The sequence below is a fragment of the Elephas maximus genome, chromosome 6 (genome assembly GCF_024166365.1).
Source record: "Elephas maximus indicus isolate mEleMax1 chromosome 6, mEleMax1 primary haplotype, whole genome shotgun sequence".
In the NCBI taxonomy this organism is placed as follows: domain Eukaryota; kingdom Metazoa; phylum Chordata; class Mammalia; order Proboscidea; family Elephantidae; genus Elephas; species Elephas maximus.
In genome coordinates this window covers 30,039,746-30,059,655 of record NC_064824.1, presented here as the reverse complement: position 1 = coordinate 30,059,655, position 19,910 = coordinate 30,039,746, and the positions used below count along the sequence as shown (strand labels likewise).

Genomic DNA, 19,910 nt, shown 5'->3' with positions numbered 1-19,910 from the left:
AACCATCGGCTTTTTAATTTTCCTTTGCCCTGTAATAGTTCAGCTATTTCTGGAGATAGAATAACATTTCAAAGAACAATAAATGTAATGGTTCCCGTGTTCTTTGTGATCGCCTATCAAAGCACTCTGAAACCAAACCCAATTAAAGCAGGAAACTCAGGAAGAAGACCGTGAAGTAAAAGGCATAATATACCTTTGTTTCTTCATCAAATGCTTCCATAGACTCTATCAATTTCCCAGGTTCCAGCTCACCTAGTGGAAAGGGATAATCAGTTCCCAAAATAACTTTGTCCTAAAAAGAGAAAATATATTTTCATCTGTAATTTTATAGAACATGAAAGAACCTTCAACTTAATTATATTTACTTATTACAAGCACTCCTATGGTAAAATAACAAATTTCTTCCTGATTAATAGAAACATAGAACCGATCTAAAATTTAAAGGATTCAAAACTTATTGTGATGTTTTCCCCAGCAGGTGTCGCTATTAGGTCTCTTAATGTTGAAAATCAACCCCGTCCTCCTTCCTTACTTATTTATGTAACTAAAATACAGACTACTGAAATATTAGAAAGCATTTAGTTAATAAAACATACTGATGTCTTAAGATGAAATTAAGGATTCTATCCCTTTTAGAATATTACTATTGCAATTGGTCCCACCAATTCTGAAAGGCTACTAGTTGAAACTGAAAAATAAAAAAACTGGATGAAAAGTCAAAAAACAAGCACAAAACCAATTCCTGGCTCTATCAGCCGAATCATTGTTTTTTGAATGATGTAGCTTTGCATTTCTATTTGACACTTTATGCAACAGAGCACACAGCCTTATCGGTGTCTACAGATATATGAAGCAGCAGGTCAGTCAATATGCCAAAATCTAGATGTACCCTGGTCTACAAAACAGACATAGTCCCTGTCATCAGGAAACTCATAATCTAATGAAAACGAGCGACATTAAATCAATATTGGCAGTCTATCAAAATAAAATAAGAAAAACAAACTTTGCACCAGAAATTTTACTTCTGGAGATATTCCCCATTCACATATGTGTACTGGAAACATATGCGAGGAAATTAATTACGGCCTTATCTGTAACATCAAAAGACTGGCCAACTAAACTATGCATATCTTAAAGTGAGAATGAGAAGTATCTATCTATATATGCCCAAAAACCCAGTGCCATTGAGTCGATTCCGACTCATAGCGACCCTATAGGACAGAGGTGAACTGCCCCATGGAAATATCTATATATCACACACCCCAAAATCGTATTGTAAAGAGTGGGAAAAAAAGGTTTTAAGAGGGGACCCAAAGGCACAAAAATTTATGTTTGTGTATCTATAGTATATCTCAGGAATGATACCTAAAAAGCAAGTAATACTAGTTGCTTCCCAGGAGAAGGGCTGTAAGTTGGGGTGGGGAGAACTCTCCCCACCGAACCCCTTTTTTTTTCTCTTTGAGATAACATGCACATACCATAATATTCACCCTTTTAAAGTACACAATTCAGTAGTTTCTAGTGTATTTACAAAGTTGTGTAACCTTCACCACTATCTAATTCTAGAACACTTTTATCACCCCAAAATAAAACCCCATGCCCATTAGCAGTCACTCCCCATTCCCTTCTTTCTTCAGCACCTGGAAGACACTAATCTGCGTTCTGTGCCTATAGAATGGCTGATTCTGAACATTTCATATGAGTGGAATTATACAATATGTGGCTGTCATGGATTGAATTGTGTCCTCCAAAAATGTCTGTCAACTTGGTTAGGCCATGATTCCCAGTATTGTATGACTGTCCCCCATTTTGTCATCTGATGTGATTTCCCGATGTGTTATAAATCCTATTGCTATCATATAATGAGATGGATTAGCAGCAGTTATACTGATGAGACCTGTAAGATTAGATAGTGGCTTGGGCCAACCTCTTTTGAGATATAAAAGAGAGAAGTGAGCAGAAAGACGGGGGGACCTCATACCACTGAGAAAGCAGCTAAGGTTCCTGGGCTGAGAGCCTCCTAGACCAAGGGAAGGACAAGGACCTTCCTTCAGAGCCAACAGACAGAGAAAGCCTTCCCCTGGAGCTGGCACCCTGGATTTGGACTTCTAGCCTACTGGACTGTAAGACAAAAACCTTCTCTTTGTTAAAGGTATCCACTTGTGGTATCTCTGTTACAGCAGCACTAGATGACTAAGACAGTGGCCTTCTCTCATTTAGCATGTTTCCAAGTTTCATCCATGTTGTAGCATGAATAAGTACTACACTTTTTTTATGGCTGAATAATATTCCACTGTATGGAGGGATATATCGCATTTGTTTACCCACTCATCAGATGATGGACATTTAGGTTGTTCCTGTTTTTGGTTATTGTACTTCCATGAACGTTTGTGTACAAGTTTTTACATGAATGTATATTTTTATTTCTCTGGGGTATATACATCGGAGTAGAATTGCTGGGTCATATGTTAACTTCCTGTTTAACATTTTGAGAAACTGCCAAAATGTTTTCTACAGCCATCACATTATTCTACATTACCACCAGCAATGTCTAAGAGTCCCAACTTCTTTACATTCTCGGTAACACTTATTATTGTCCATGTCTTGGATTATAGCCATTCTAGTGGGTGTGAAGTGGTGTTTCTCTGTGGTTTTTATTTGCATTTCTCTAATGACTAAATAGGAAACCCTGGTTTTTATTTGCATTTCTCTAATGACTAAATAGGAAACCCTGGTGGCGTAGTGGTTAAGACTACAGCTGATACCGAAAGGGTTGGCAGTTCGGATCCGCCAGGCGCTCCTTGGAAACTCTAGGGGGCAGTTCTACTCTGTCCTATAGGGTCGCTATGAGTCGGAATCGACTCAACGGCACTGGGTAGTGGTGGGTTAATGACTAATTATGTTGAGCATCTTTTCATGTATTTATTGGCTGTTTTGTATCTTTTTTGGAGAAGTGTCTGTTCAGATCCTTTGCAGATTTTTAAAAATGGATTGTCTTGGTATTGCGAGTTGCCAGAGCTCTTTACGTGTTTTGGAGACTAGGGCCTCATCACATATACGGTTTGTAAATATTTTTGCATTCTGTAGGTTGTCTTTTCACTTTCTTGATAATGTTTTTTGAAGCAGAAAAGTTTTTAATTTTGATGAAGTTCAATTTATATGGTTGCCTGTGCTAAGAAACCATTGCATAATCCAATTTCACAAGGATTTACACCTATGTTTTCTTCTAAACATTTATAGTTTTAGCTCTTACATTTATGTCTTTGATCCACTTTGAGTTAATTCTTATATATGGTATAAAGAAGGGGTCTGACTTTATTCTTTTGCATGTGGATATCCAGTTTCTGAATACCATTTGTTGAAAAGGCTATTCTATCCCTATTGAGTTGTCTTGGCACCCTTGTTGTACATCGATTTATCTTTATGTCTGTCCTTATGCCAGTGCAGCACAGTCTTGATTACCATAGCTGTGTAGTAAGTTTTCAAATCACGAGTGTGAGCCCTCCAACCTTGTTCTTCTTTTACAAAATTGTGTTGGCTATTCAGGGTCCCTTGGATTTCCATATAAATTTTAAGATCAGAAATTTTTGTCAATTTCTGCAAAAAAGGCAGTTGGAAGTTTGCCAGGAATTGTGTTGAATCTGGAGATCAGTTTAGGGAGTATTGCCATCTTAACAGTTTTAAGTTTTCCAATCAATGAACATAGGATATATTTCATCTTATTTAGGTCTTCTTTAATTCCTTTTGAAAAAGTTTTGCAATTTTCAGAATACAAGTGTAATCTAACCATATACTTCTAAGGTTACATTTATTCCTAAGTATTTTGTTTTTTTTATGCTGTTGTAAGTGGATTTGTTTCCTTAATTTTATTTTGGGGTTCTTCATTGCTAGTGTATAGAAGTAGAATCAACTTTCTTATTTTAATCTTGCATCCTGCAATCTTGCTGAATTCATTTGTGGGCTCTAATGGTTTATTTGTGGATACCTTAGGATTTTCTATATACGAGGCCATGTCATCTGCAAATACAGATGGTTTTACTTCTTCCTTTCCAATCTGGATACTTTTTATTCATTTTTCTTGCCTAATTGCCCCAGCTAAAACCTCCAGTGGAACGTTGAATACAAGTGACAAGAATGGAACCTCTCAGACTTTCATTAGTGTGTTAGTTATGGGTTTTTCACAGATGCCCTTTATCAGGCTGAGACTGTTCTCTTCTACTTTGTTGAGTGTGTTAATTGTGAAAAGGTGTAAAGGTATTAGATTTTGTCAAATGCTTTTTCTACATCTATTGACTGATTTCCATGTGGAAACAATCTTACATTTCTGGGATAAATCCCAATTGGTCATGGTGTGTAATTATACATATACATAAATTTTTTTTGCTGGGTTCATTTTAATAGTTTTGTTAAGGGAATTTATGTCTATATTCAAAAGGAATATTGGTTTGCAGTTCTCCTTTCTTGTGGTTTATTTGTCTGGTTTTGGTATACGGGTAACATCAGCCTCATGGAATGAGCTAATTCTTTTCTATTTTTTGAAAGATTTTGTGAAGATGCTAAGTCTTCTTAAAAGTTTGGTAGACAGTCTTACCCTTCACCAAAGTTACCACTTACCTATTGTCTGGTTAGTGTTTTTCCTTCCCCACCTTTCCCCTCCCTTGTAACCATCAAAGATTGTTTCTTTCTGTGTATAAACCTTTTCATGAGTTTTTATAATAGTGGTCTCAGACAGTACACAATACTGGGGAAGTCAGCACAACTTGACCAAGGCAAAGCCGTAGACATATCCAAACTCCCTGAGGGACTGAATTACTGGGCTGAGGGCTGGAGACCATGGTCTTGGGAGATAACCAACTTAATTGGCATAACATAGTTTATAAAGAAAATGTTCTACATCCTACTTTGTTGAGTAGTGTCTGGGGTCTTAAAAGTTTGTGAGTGACCATCTAAGATACTCCACTGGTCCCATTCCATCTGGAGCAAGGGAGTATGAAGAAAACTAAAGACACAAGGAAAAGATTAGTCCAGAGAACTAATAGACCACAAATACCACAGCCTCCACCAGACTGAGTGCAGCACAACTAGATGGTGCCTGGCTACCACCACCAACTGCTCTGACAGGGATCACAATAGTGGGTCCAGGACAAAGTTGGAGAAAAATGTAGAACAAAATTCAAACTCACACACAAAAAAAAGAAGACCAGGCTTACTGGTCTGACAGAGGCTGGAGAAACCCCGAGAATATGGTCCCTGGGCACCCTTTCGACTCACTACTGAAGTCACTTCTGAGGTTCACCTTTCAGCCAAAGATTAGACAGGCCTATAAGACAAACAGTAATACACATAGTCTAACCATGTATATGATACTAAATGGGCACACCAGCCCAGAGGCAAGGATGAGAAGGCAGGAGGGTACAGGAAAGCTGGACAAATGAAAATGGGGAATCCAAGGTCAAGAAGGGGAGAGTGCTGACACATGGTGGGGTTGACAACCAGTGTCACAAAACAATTTGTGTATTAATTGTTTAATGAGAAACTAATTTGTTCTGTAAACCTTCACCTAAAGCACGCGCGTGCGCACACACACACACATTTTTGGTAGAATTCACCAGTGAAGCCATCTGATCCTGGGCTTTTCTTGAGGGAAGTTTTTAAAAAATCACTATTACTGATTAAATCCCTTTACTTGTTTTAGGCCTATTCAGATTTTCTATTTCTTCTTGAGTCAGATTTTGATAATTTGTGTCTTTCTGGGAATTTATCCATGTCATTTATCTAATTTGTTGGCATACAGATTTTCATAGTCTTCCCTTATAATCCTTTTTATTTCTGTAAGGTTGGTAGTAGGGAGCCCTGGTAGCACAATAGTTAAGCATTTGTCTGCTAACTGAAAGGTTGTCAGTTCAAACATACCCAGAGGCTCTGCAGAGAAAAGACCTGGTGATCTGCTCCCATAAAGAACCCTAGAAAATCCTATGGGGTAATTCTACCCTGTCACATGGGGTTTCCATGAGTTGAAATCAACTCGATGGCATCTGACAATAACAACAACAAAGGTCGCTAGTAATCTCTCTTTCATCTCTGATTTTTTTTTAGTAATTATTGTTTGTTCAGTCACTTTTCTGAATGAATTTTGTAAAGTCTGTATTCCTTGTCATGTATGGCCACTGAAGTCGGCTCTGTTAGCTTAATGATCAGTATTAATTAGGTAGAGATTTCCTTATATGCTGGGAGTCAGTAAATCTCCTACTCTTTGCTGAGTGCCTACGTGTGCATGTTGGGGAATATTTTCAACATTCAATTAAGCAGTTTACACCTCTGCCTTAGTCTGATGGAGCTACAACCCTGTACTGCCCCGTCCAGTGGCCTGTGGGCTGTTGGTTTTCAAGGCTATCTTGGAGCTAGTGGGATAGATGGATATAGTGTAAGTAAAACACCACAAGACTTGATATTCTTATCAAAATTTGCCTGTTTTTTCCTGAATAAAGCTCCCCTGACTAACTTCCAGAGTTCTGAAAAGTTGATTCTGACAATTTTGACAATGATGGAGAGAATATTTGGAGATCCTTACACTAGCATTTTTGCTGTTATCACTTGTATTACATTTTGAATAGGAGTTGGAATGTAATTGCACCCCCATTTCGTAATTCAGGTGGACAACTCTCAGGCACATTCTACATAGCTCCCTGGAAGGTTCCAGAGGGATTGAATCCCAGTTGCTTAAGTGATGGCAAGTTGATAACACACCCTTGTATTGACTTTGCTTCTTAAACTGTGCAACTCTTCCATGTCCTCCATTCTCATCCTCTGGAATTCCTTTCCAAAATAAAACCCTTCTTTTAGGTTTTGCTTGCAGAGGAAAACTCAAGCTAAGAGAAGAGTAGCCTACATTTAAGTCTCCATTTTTCACCACCCATTTACTTTTTCATCCAGTGCATCTGACTTTCTCCCTGTCACTACACTGCCAAAGGTAATGGACATTCTTCTATCCTTATCTTTCTTACCCTTTTCTTAAACTTTACATATTTATTAAGCACTTTATTTCATTTATCTCATTGCACTTTTTTTTTCTCCTTCTGGTTTTTCTTCCGCCTCACTGGCTCTCCCTGTGAGAGCCAGTGTCTCTTTTGTGGGCATCCTCCGTCTGTTCTCCATTTCTGAAACCACTCCACCCCCCGTGTTGATGTTCCCTATGGCTCTATCGTAGCCCTCTTGTCTTTCATTGTCACTCTTTCTTGCTGCTGGGCAGTCTCATCCATAACCAATGACTTACCTCCTAAGCCTAAAGTCCTGGTTATGTGGCTTCCTGGTAGACACTTCCACTAGGCAATTAAAACTTAATATGTTATCCAATATCGAGGACATCATCTAAATATTTGTTCAGCATCATGCTCATTCTCATCATCTCCCTGTTTCTCTCACTTTCATTCTCTTCCACCCTCTTGCTCTGTCCCTTGACCATCATTGTCTTGTATTCTAGATATCTTTTGTTTGCTCCTCTAGATCCAGTCGATCCTTCTTCACCCCTGTCTGGCTTCCTGGAGGCTGACCCCTATGAACTACACAACAGGGTTCCTTTGCCCTCAGGCTTCCAGGGGAGTTAGCTAATGAACAATGTAGACAGGAGATGGGAAAATGAGGGGAAAGTGTTTATCTCCCAGTTCCCACCCTGTGGATTCGTGGCAGGCTGGCTCCAACTAAAGGCCTCCTGTCAGCTGACCCTCTTCACAAAGCCCTCTCTGTCTTCAAGTTTTGGCCATTCTAGTGGGTGTTTGTAAACCCTGGTGGTGTAGTAGTTAACAGCTACGTCTGCTAACCAAAAGGTAGGCAGTTCGAATCCACCAGGTGCTCCTTGGAAACTCTACAGGGCAGTTCTACTCTGTCCTGTAGGGTCGCTGGGAGTTGAAATTGACTCAAGGGTGATGGGTTTACATATGTTTATTGGCTAGTTGCAGATCTTCTTTTAGAAAGTGGCTATTCAGGCCTTTTGCTCATTTTCACATTGGATTGTTTGTCTTTTTATTATTGAGTTGTAGTAGTTGTTTCTATATTTTGGATATAAGTCCTTCATCAAATATAAGTTTTGTGACTATTTGCTATCATTCTATGGTTTGCCTATTCATTTTATTAATGTTGTCTTATGATATGGTATTTAGTTTGATGAAGTCTAATTTTTCAAAAAAATTTTATGCTTATTTCTTTCTATAGGAGCCCTGGTGGCACAATGCTTAAAGCTCTCAGCTGCTAACCAAAAGGTGGGCAGTTTCAACCCAGCAGCTGCTCCGTGGAAGAAAGATGTGGCAGTCTGCTTTTGTAAAGATTTATAGACTTGGAAACCCTATGGGGCAGTTCTACTCTGTCCTATAAGGTTGCTATAAGTTGGAATTGACTCGACGGCAGTGGTTTGCTTTCTATGCTCTGTCCAAGAAACTTTTGCCAACTTCTGGGTTGAGAAGATATTCTCCTATATTTTCTTTTTGAAATTTATAGTTTTAGCATTTATGTTTAGGTATATGACCATTCTCAAATTAAATTTTGTATATGTTATGAGGTAGGATCAAGGTTCATTTTTTTTTAATATGGGTATCTACTTGTTGAATTAAACTGAGTCACTACTATAGTTTTCTACCTGATATCCCTGATTCCAGTCTCATCCATTTCCATCAATACTAAATTTAAAAATAGAAATCTAATTAAAGTCCTAAATACAAAACCTAAAACTATGAAGATCATAAAAGAAAAAATAGGATCAATGCTAGAGGCCCTAATATACTGCATAAACAGGACACAAATTGTAACTAACAATGCACAAATACCAGAAGATAACCTAGGTAACTGAGATCTTCTAAAATTAAACACTTATGGTCATCAAAAGACTTCACCAAAAGAGCACAAAAGAAGCATACAGACTGGGAAAAAATTCTAGTCTCTAACATCTACAGGAAAATCCAGCACCTCCACAACAAAAGGACAAATAATCCAATTGAAAAATGGGAAAAGGGAATGAACAGACACTTCACTAAAGAAGACATTCAGGAGGCTAACAAACATAAAGAAATGCTTGAGATCACTAGCCATTAACCAAAAAAACCCATTGCCGTCAAGTTGATTCCAACTCATAGCGACCCTATAAGACAGAGTAGAACTGCCCCATAGAGTTTCCAAGGAGCACCTGGTGGATTCGAACTGCCGACAGCCATAGCACTTAGCCACTATGCCACCAGGGTTTCCCACTAGCCATTAGAGAAATACAAATCAAACCACAATGAGATACTCTTTCACCCCAACATTACTGGCACAAATAATAATAATAATAAAAAAAACAGAAAGTGACAAATGTTGGGGAGACTACGGGGAGATTGAAATGCTTATGCACTGCTGGTGGGAATGCCAAATGATACAACTATTTTGGATAATGAAATGGGAAATTTTTTTTTTTTTTTTTGCTTCCTTAAAAAGCTAGAAATAGAAAAACCATATGATCCAGCAATCCCAGTCCTAGGAGTATAACCTAGAGAAATAAGAGCCATCACACAAATAGATATATGCATGCCCATGTTCATTGCAGTGTTGTTCACAATAACAAAAAGATGAAACCAACCTGGGTGCCTGTCAACAGATGAATGGATAAACACACTATGGTACATGCACACAATGGAGTATTACACAGTGATAAAGAACAATGATGAGTCTCCGAAACATCTCACAACATGGATGAATCTGGAGGGCATTATGCTGAGTGAAATAAGTCATACACAAAAAGACATATATTGTATGAGACCACTATTGTGAAAACTCATGAAAAGTTTACACACAAAAAGAAACAATCTTTGATTGGTTATGAGAGAGGGGAGGGGTGGCGAGGGAAAAACACTAAATAGACAATAGGTAAGTCGTAGCTTTGGTGAAGGGTAAGACAGTACACAACGCTGGGGAAGCCAGCACAACTTGACCAAGGCTTCATAGACACATCTAAACTCCCTGAGGGACCGAATTACTGGGCTGAGGGCTGGAGACCAGGGTCTTGGAAAGCATCTAGCTCAATTGGCATAACATAGTTTATAAAGAAAATGTTCTACATCCTACTTTGGTGAGTAGCATCTGGGGTCTTAAAACTGTGTGAGCGGCCATCTAAGATACACCACTGGTCTCACACTGTCTGGAGCAAGGGAGAATGAAGAAAACCAAAGACACAAGGGAAAGATTAGTCCAAAGGACTAATAGATCACAAGTACCACAGCCTCCACCAGAATGAGTCCAGCACACCTAGATGGTTCCCAGCTACCACCATCGACTGCTCTGACAGGGATCACAATAGACGGTCCCAGACAGTGCTGGAGAAAAATGTATAGCAAAATTCTAACACACAAAAAGGGGCCAGACTTACTGGTCTGACAGAGATTGGAGAAAACCCTAGAGTACGACCCTTGGGTACCCTTTTAACTCAGGACTGAAGTCACTCCTGAAGTTCACCCTTTGGCCAAAGATTAGACAGGCCCATAAAACAAAACGGGACTAAATAGACATGCTAGCCCAGGGGCAAGGACGAGAAGGCAGGAGGGGGCAGGAAAGCTGGTAACAGGGAACCCAAGGTTGAGAAGAGGAGAGCGTTGATATGTTGTGGGGTTGGCAACCAATGTCACAAAACCATATGTGTATTAATTGTTTATTGAGAAAGTAGTTTGCTCTGTAAACTTTCATTTAAAATACAATAAAAAAAAATACAAAGCTGATCATGGCAGAATGCTGCTTAAAATCCTTCAATAATTTTCTATTGCCCAAAAGATAAACCCCAAATTCCTTAGCGTGGTATAAGTGGCCTCCAAGGAATGTGAGAAGGAAAGTTGTTCCAAATCTGAGCTGAAGCAGAACTTTGTGGTCTGATGTGACTAGCTGCTCTTTCTGGGGGACAATTAGAATTCTTGATAAAACACTTGAGCAATTTTCTGATGGACTTTAAAGAGCTTAAGAAATTCTCCTGGGAAACCCACTCAACTGACTCATAGCCTTCGACCTAACCTAACACATTTAACCAGTCTTGCAAAGACGTTGTCTTTAACTAGATTTTCTTTTTCTTTTAAATCCAGTCTAACAATAATTATCTAACCACTTTTCTCCCCATACAATATTTCCGCCAAGATTCAGTCTTAGAATTGTACTTCTCATAAAGCTTCTTCTCTTGAGGCAAGTTTGAAATAAAACGTGCTTATAATCCATTTGAGAGTTACTTTCACAAGTGTGTGCTGAAGTACTGAATACTTGAATGTATGGAAGATCGAATTTGACTTTAACTAGGCATGAAATACTTTAGAATATTCTAAAATACTCTAAATTAAGCTGTTGTGAGGATAAATTGTACTTTAATTTTTACAAAGATAAAAGATTTTCTTAAGCTTTATGAATACATTTACTTGAAATAATAAGGGAAAGTTCTATAATAAAGTTTAGAGGAAGCCCACAGTAGATAGACTAACAAGTCCAATTCTAGATTTCTATATTCATTACTGTATGGAACCAAGCAAATACACGTGCTGATAGAAGCTCTGAAGACCCGCGGCTATGTCTACCCACATCTGTGCCAACGGCTGATCTCCTTCTTAACTGCCTGCTTGGGATTCACTGGAGGTTCTTTTGTCTTTATTTCTAACCTCTGTTTACAATTCCAAAACAGAACATGATTTTTAAAAGCTCCATGCTTGTATTACATTTGTCAATTACTTTAAAATGAAATTGAAATTTACAAATTATTTTTGCTTCCTAGTCAAGAATTCTTCCGTTCCCAGTGTTACGGCCTCCTCACGTATACATACATTTTTAAGGAGAATGTCTGTTCTATTTCACTGGGGAGAAAGCAAATGATTTAAAAGAGAAACTGAAGACCACTCCTCTGCAATTCATGCTTCCTGCTTTCCTTCCCAGTCTGATCTTTGATACTTTCCTGATTTTGGATGCTCATTGCAGAACACTAAGCTACACATGGTTTGGCAAATTTCAATTATTACTAAGTAGATATTGTTCAGGACTCCTCTCTACAGGAGGTTAACTCTCCACTTGTGGTTATTTGGTTTGTGAATTTTTCATAACTGTTATCTGTCTGTATATGTTTTATTGATACCTTCTGGCCAACTTTTTTTTTTTTTTTTTTTTTCCATAAGCTACCTTCATTTGGTTTTTATTTGCAAGGAAAGTTCCTTACCATTTTGGATATCCTGCCCACGAGACCCGAGTGTACTCAGGATACCCTACCCGACTTGTGCACTTTTATTTTTGAAATATTTTGTTGTGTTTTAGGTGAAAGATTACGTAGCAAGTTAGATTCCCATTTAACAATTTCTACACAACTTGTTCCATGGCATTGATTACATTTTTCATAATGTGTCAACATTCTTGTTGTTTCCATTCTTTTTGTTCTGTTTCCATTAATCTAGCTTCCTTGCCCCTCCTTAGCTTCTCATCCTTGTTTTAGGGTAAATGTTGACCATTTGGTCTCATATGGTTGATTATTTAAGGGAGTGTGGTATTCACAGGTAGTAGTATTTATTTTGTAATCCAATGTATTATTTGGATGAAAGGTGACCACTGGGAGTGGCTTCTGTTCCAAGTTCAGGGGGTCCAGGGGGCAATAGTTTCAAGGGTTCCCCTAGTCTCTATCCATCCAGTAAGTCTGGCATTCTTTTAGGAATTTGAGTTTTGTTCTACATTTTTCTCTATGTCTGGGACCTTCTATTGTGTTCCTGGTCAGAACGGTTGGTAGTGGTAGCCAGGCACCATCTAAGTTCTGGTCTCAGACTAGATTAGGCTGTGGTTCATGTGGGCTATTAGTCCCATGGACTAGTTTCTCCTTTGAGTCTTTGGTTTCCTTCATTCTCTTTTGCTCCAGATGAGTAGAGACCAATAATTGTACCTTAGATGGCTGCTCACGCAAGCTTTTAAGACCCTAAATGCTACTCACCAAACTAGGATGTAGAACATTGTCTTTACGAACTATATTACGCCAATTTACTGAGTTATCCCACAAGACTACGGCCTCAAGCCTTCAAACCCAGTAAACCTATCCTGCGAGGTGTTTGGTTGTGTCTAGGAAGTGTCCATAACTGTGCCCCCATGTGGTTTATTACGTATGTGCATATATATGTGGCACAGATAAACATGTATATACATATGCCTACAGATAGACTTGAACATGCACACCCATAGATTCACATGTGCCTTCCTATACATGTATATGCATACATGTCTACCTATGTAGCCACACACATTTTTTTGTATTATTATTATTGTTGTCATAAAATTGTATATTATAGCATTTATCTGGTTAACTTTTGACCATTTCTAGTTTGGAAGTAATTTCATAAGGGAGGGGGAAGTAGGCATAAAAGAATGGGAAATGGAGGTTTTATTAATTGAGTTTCTTGTTCAGAGGGAGAAGAGGTAGTAGCAGAGAAAAAGGTTGGGAGAAGAGTAGGAAGATTCTGCAGGATGAAGGTCTCACACTCTGTTACCTAATACCAGTCTTCTACTTGATAGATACTTCAAAATAGTTCTTCAGTTAAAAATATTTTGTTATTGTCATTTCTAGCACCTGTTATAACTACAAACTGATTGTTTTAAATTGATTACATGCAGAATCTTGGGTTAAGGAGGCATATAATGTGACCTTGGGTGACTGTTGCCTTATTTCCCACTAACCCAACCTTCCTGGATACCCAAGGCCCTCGTGACATCTCAGGTACCCAAGTATATACCTGATCCTGGCCTCCTAAAACCTGGAATTTTCTTCTGCCTTCTTGTCTGTGATCCAGGATTCTGTTCCCTTGGAGACCACCATGATCAAAAACCATGATCATGAACCAGTTTTTAAGGATATCTGTGTTAATTTGTTAATATAACATTTGAGAACAACTACATCTTATAGGACCTTCCCAAAGACTCTATTAAACCCAAAGGAATAATTCTGATGGTGGGCATTTCAGGTACCATATCTGTCTCTTGTGTGATCCTGAAATTACATCTTCTAGACAGATGCTGGCTTTCCTTTTTAGGTGGTAAATAGATTTGTGATTGATTTCTCAGTACCAACACTTTGCTCCAACATATATCCCCCTCTCCAAAACCAGAAGTAAATATCTCCCTATTAAGTCAAAGAACTGAGATGATAATAATAGTGATTAATATTCCTGCCAGGAAAAGGGCATAAACTTCTCACCTGCTGGGAAACACTCACATTTTTCCATATACTACAAACATTCTAGTATAAAAGGGATTCTGAGACATAGCTTCCTAGAAAAAAGAAAAAAAAAAAAAAAAGAGAGCCTGGTTTAATTCCATCAATGCAAAGTAAGATGAGCTTTATATTACAAATATCATTACACAACTCATCTAAGCAAACATTAACTTAGCACCTACTATTTGTAAAGCGCTGAATGTTGTTGTGTTGTTGTTAGGTACCATTGAGTCAGTTCTGCCTCATAGCGACCCTATGTACAGCAGAGTGAAACATTGCCCTGTCCTGTGCCATCTTCGCAATGGTTGTTATGCTTGAGCCCAACACTGTAGCCACTGTGTCAGTCCATCTCACTGAGGGTCTTCCTCTTTTTCAACGACATTCTACCTTACCAAGCATGATGTCCTTCTCTAGAGACTAGTCCATCCTGATAACACATTCAAAGTAGGTGAGATGAAGTCTTGCCATCCTGGCTTCCAAAGATCATTCCAGCTGTACTTCTTCTAAGGCAGATTTGTCCAGTTTTCAGTCAGTCCCTTGTATATTCAATATTCTTCGCTAACACCATAATTCAAAGGCATCAGTTCTTTGGTCTTCCTTATTCATTGTCCACCTTTCACATGCCATGAGGCTATTGAAAATACCATGGCATGGGTCAGGTGCACCTTAGTTTGCAAAGTGACATCTTTGCTTTCTAACAATGCAATACGTTGTTTGATTTCTTGACTGTTGCTCCCATGGGTGTTGATTGTGGATCCAAGTAAAATGAAGTCCTTGATCATTGCAGTATTTTCTCTGTTTATCATGATGTCTGTTGTTTATTGGTCCAGTTGTGAGGATTTTTGTTTTCTTTATGTTGAGGTGCAATCCATACTGAAGGCTGTAGCCTCTGATCTTCATCGGTGAGTGCTTCAAGTCCTCTTCACTTTCTGCAAACAAGGTTGTGTCATCTGCATATCATAGGTTGTTAATGAATCTTCCTCCAAACCTGATGCCACATTCTTCTTCATATGGCCCAGCTTCTTGGATCATTTGCTCAGCATACAGATTAAATAATTATGGTGAAAGGATACAACACTGACACACACCTTTCCTGACTTTAAACCATGCAGTATCCTCTTGTTCTGTTCCAATGACTGCCTCTTGGTCTATGGACACATTCCTCATGAGCACAATTAAGTGTTCTGGGATTTTCATTCTTCACAATGTTATCCGTAATTTGTTATGATCCACATAGTTGAATGCCTTTGCGTCATCAGTAAAAAACAGGTAAACATCTTTCTGGTATTCTCTACTTTCAACCATGATCTGTCTGACATCAGCAATGATTCCTTCATTCTACATCCTCTTCTGAATTCAGCTTGAATTTCTGGAAGTTCACTGTTGATGTACTGCTGCAACTGCTTTTGAATGATTTTCAGCATAATTTTACTTGTGTGTGATACTAATGATACTGTTTGATAATTTCCATATTCTGTAGACTCACCTTTCTTTGGAATGGGCACAAATATGGATCTCTTCCTGTCAGTTGGCCAGGTAGCTGTTCTCCAAATTTCTTGGTATAGATGAGTGAGTACCTCCAGTGTTGCATCTGTTTGTTGAAACATCTCTGTTGGTATTCCATCACTTCCTGGATCCTTGTTTATCACCAACACCTTCATTGCAGCTTGGACTTCTTCCTTCAGTACCATCAGTTCTTGATCATATGCTACCTCCTGAAATAGTTGAAAGTCAACCAGTTTTTTAGTACAGTGACTCTGTATTCCTTCCATCTTCTTTTGATGCTTCCTGTGTCATTCAACATTTTCTCTGTAGAATTCTTCAGTATTGCAACTTGTCTTAGTTGCTATAACAGAAATACCACAAGTGGATGGCTTCAGGAAAGAGCAATTTACTCTCTCACAGCCCTATAGGCTACAAGTCCAAATTCAGGGTGTCAGCTCCTGGCTCTGGAGGAAGGTTCTTATTATCAATCTTCCTTTGGTCAAGGAACTTCTCCATGCAGGAACCTCAGATCCAATGGATGCACTCTGCTCCCGGCACTGCTTTCTTGATGGTGTGAGGTCCCCTGTCTCTCCGCTCATCTCTTTCTTTTATATCCCAAAAGAGATTATCTTAAGACACAATCCAATCTTATAGATCTCATCAACATTAATTGCCACCAATCCACTATGATGTTAGTAAGATGGATTAGTGGCAATTATGTTGATGAGCTCTATAAGCAGATAAAGTAAATGGATGAAATAGTATACTATTATGCTGATAGGATTTATAACACACAGGAAAATCACAAAATGCTGGACAATCACACAATACTGGGAATCATGGTCTAGCCAAATTGACAGACATTTTTGGGGGACACAATTCAATCCATGACATGACTTAAGCCTTGAATTTTTTCTTCAGTTCTTTCAGCTTGAGAAATGTCAAGCATGTTCTAACCGTTTGGTGTTCTAACTCTAGGTACTTGCACGTTTCATTATAATACTTTAATTTGTCTTCTCGAGCTGCCCTTTGAAATCTTCTGTTCAGCTCTTTTACTTCATCATTTCTTCCTTTTGCTTTAGGTACTCGACGTTCAAGAGCAAGTTTCAGAGTCTCTTCTGACATCCGTTTTGGTCTTTTCTTTCTCTGCTGTCTTTTTAATGACCTTTTGCTTTCTTCATTTATGATGTCTTTGATGTCATTCCACAACTCATCTGGTCCTCGGTCATTAATGTTTAATGTGTCAAATCTATTCTTGAAATGGTCTCTAAATTCAGGTGGGATATATTCCAGGTTGTATTTTGGCTCTCACGGACTTATGTAATTTTCCTCGGCCTCACCTTGATGGTCTGTTTGGCAGTCTACCCTGGCCTTGTTCTGGCTGATGATATTGAGCTTATCTATCATCTCTTTCCACAGATATAGTCGATTTGATTCTTGTGTATTCCGTCTGGTGAGGTCCACATGTGTAGTCACCATTTATGTTGTTGAAAAAAGGTATTTGCAATGAAGATGTCATTGGTCTTACAAAATTCTATCATGTGATCTCCAGCCTTGTTTCTATCACCAAGGCCATATTTTCCAACTTCTGATGCTTCTTCTTTGTTTCTAGCTTTTGCATTACAATCAGCAGTAATTACCAATGCATCTTGATTGAATGTCTGATCAATTTCAGACTTCAGAAGCTGATAAAAATCTTCAATTTCTTCATCTTTAGCCTCAGTGGTTGCTGCATAAATTTGAATTATAGTCGTATTAACTGGTCTTCCTTGTGGGCATATGGATATTATCCTATTACTGACAGTGTTATACTTCTGAATCGATCTTGGAATGTTCTTTTTGACAATGAATGAGATGCCATCCCTCTTCAATTTGTCATTTCCAGCATAGTAGACCATGTGATTGTCTGATTCACAATGGCCAATACGAGTCCATTTCAGCTCATTAATGCCTAGGATATTGGTCTTTATGTGTTCTATTTCATTTTTGATGACTTCCAATTTTTCTAGATTCATACTTTGTATATTCCACGTTTAGATTATTAATGGATGTTTGCAGCTGTTTCTTCTCACTTTGAGTCATGGCACATCAGCAAATGAAGGTCCTGAATGCTTGACTCCAATTGACGTCATTAAGGTGAACTCCACATTGAGGAGGCAGCTCTTCCCCAGTCATCTTTTGAGTGCCTTCCAACCTGTGGGGCTCATCTTCCAGCACTATATCAGACAATGTTCTGCTGCTATTCATAAGGTTTTCACTGGCTAATTTTTTCAGAAGTAGACTGTCAGGTCCTTCTTCCCAGTTTGTCTTAGTGTGGAATCTCCACTGAAACCTGTCCACCAAGGGTGACTGTCTTGGTATTTGAAATACCAGTGGCAAAGCTTCCAGTATCACAGCAAAACAAAAGCCACCACGATACAACAAACTGACAGATGCATGGTGGAAAGAACTGAATAAGTGATATAAATCCCTGACATTTGTATAGTCCTTTGGTGTATTATTACATTAAATCTTCACACCAAGTGTCTGTTTATCATCCCCACTTTACAGTTGAGGAAACTGAGACTGAGAGAAGATTAGTGATTTGATATTAAAGGTCATTCAGCCAACAAGTTGTAGAGTGAGGACTTGAATTCTGTCACCAGAACTTTTTGAGAAGATGAGTGACTTATACTCTTGTTCTCAGGAAGCTTATAGGCATCATAAAAGGCTTTCACTCTATTGAGGTTACAATGCACAGGAAAACATCATTTAACCAGAATACATGGAGACTTATGTATTAAAATTAAATTTCAGGTGAGATGGAAATCATGCAGAAAACCTGTTTTATTTTAACCCTTGTTGGAAATCTTTCTAATACATATAGTATACTCTACTGCCTAGAGTAGCCCTAGAAATAATAAAATATTTCTTTGTAGGTAAAGAACCTTTTCAATGCTTCCAGAGCATTCTAATAACTTAGAACCCCTTGAACAGAGCAGCTCTGAATGATAAGGTGGTAGAAAGGCACAGAAAAGGGATGATATTAGTGTAGCCACCACAGCTCTCTTTTAGTTACTATCTGCGTGGAATACTTTTTTCCATCTTTTCACCTATATTTGTGTCTTTGAACCTAAAGTGCATCTTGTGTAGATAGCATGTAGTTGGATTGTGTTTTTAATCCATTATGCCAATCTCTGCCTTTTGATTGAAGTGTTTAATATATTTACACTTAAATTACTGCCATTTTCTGTTTGTTTTCTTTTTTTAATCTTTTTTCCTTTTTCCTCTGTTACTGCCTTCTTTTGTGTTTAATTGATTTTTTTTTTTGTAGTGTGTTGTTCTCATTTCCTTTTATGTATAATTTTAGTTATTATCTGAGTGATTACCCTGGAGATTACAATTAGCATCTTAAACTTATAATGATCTAGCTTTAATTAATACCAACTTAGCTTTGAACTTAGCTTTGATAGTATACAAAAACTCTGCTCTTCTGCAGCTCTACCCCACCAGTTTATGTGTTATTGTCACAAATTACAATTTTATACAGCATGCCTATTAATTTAGATTTATGGTTATCGTACATGCACTTGTCTTTTAAATCATATAGAAAAAACAGGAATTACAAAAAAATATATAACAACACTGGCTATTATATTGTCTATGTAGTTACCTTTACTATCATTCTTAATTGTTCATATGCTTCAAGTAACAGTTTAGTGTCCTTTCATTTTAGCTGGAAGGACTCCCTGTAGCATACCTTGTGGGGCGGGTTTGCTTGTGACTCACAGCTTTTGTTTATCTGGGAATGCCTTAATTTCTCCTTAATTTTTTGAAGGTTAGTTTTACTGAATAAAGAAGTCTTGACTTTTTTTTTGTCTTTCAGCACTTTAAATATTATTATCCCACTGCCTTCTGGCTTCCATAGTTTCTGATGAGAAATCATGTGTTAATCTTATTGAGGATCCTTGTACACGATGAGTTGCTTCTTTCTTGCTGCTTTCAAAATCCTCCCTTTTCTCTACATTTTCACAGTTTGGTACTGCTTGGGGTTTGTTGAGCTTCTCATGTATATTAATGTATTTTTATTAGATCTGGGGAATTTTCAGCCATTATTTTAGAAAATATTCTTTCTGCCCCTTTTCTATCTCCTCTTCCTCTGGGATTCCCATTATTTATCTGTATTTTGGTACAACTGATAGTGTCCTTCATATGTCTGTGG

General features: G+C 38.1%; 1 protein-coding gene across 2 annotated transcripts in view; it reads right to left on the bottom strand.

Annotated features, from left to right (window-relative positions):
• ACMSD (aminocarboxymuconate semialdehyde decarboxylase) overlaps positions 1-19,910 on the bottom strand; it is a 120,305-nt gene that overhangs the window by 2,731 nt on the left and 97,664 nt on the right. For both annotated transcript variants that reach the window (XM_049888961.1, XM_049888962.1), the window contains one exon: positions 194-292. In XM_049888961.1, the coding sequence (XP_049744918.1) occupies positions 194-292 (99 nt within the window). The remainder of the gene's footprint in view (positions 1-193; positions 293-19,910) is intronic.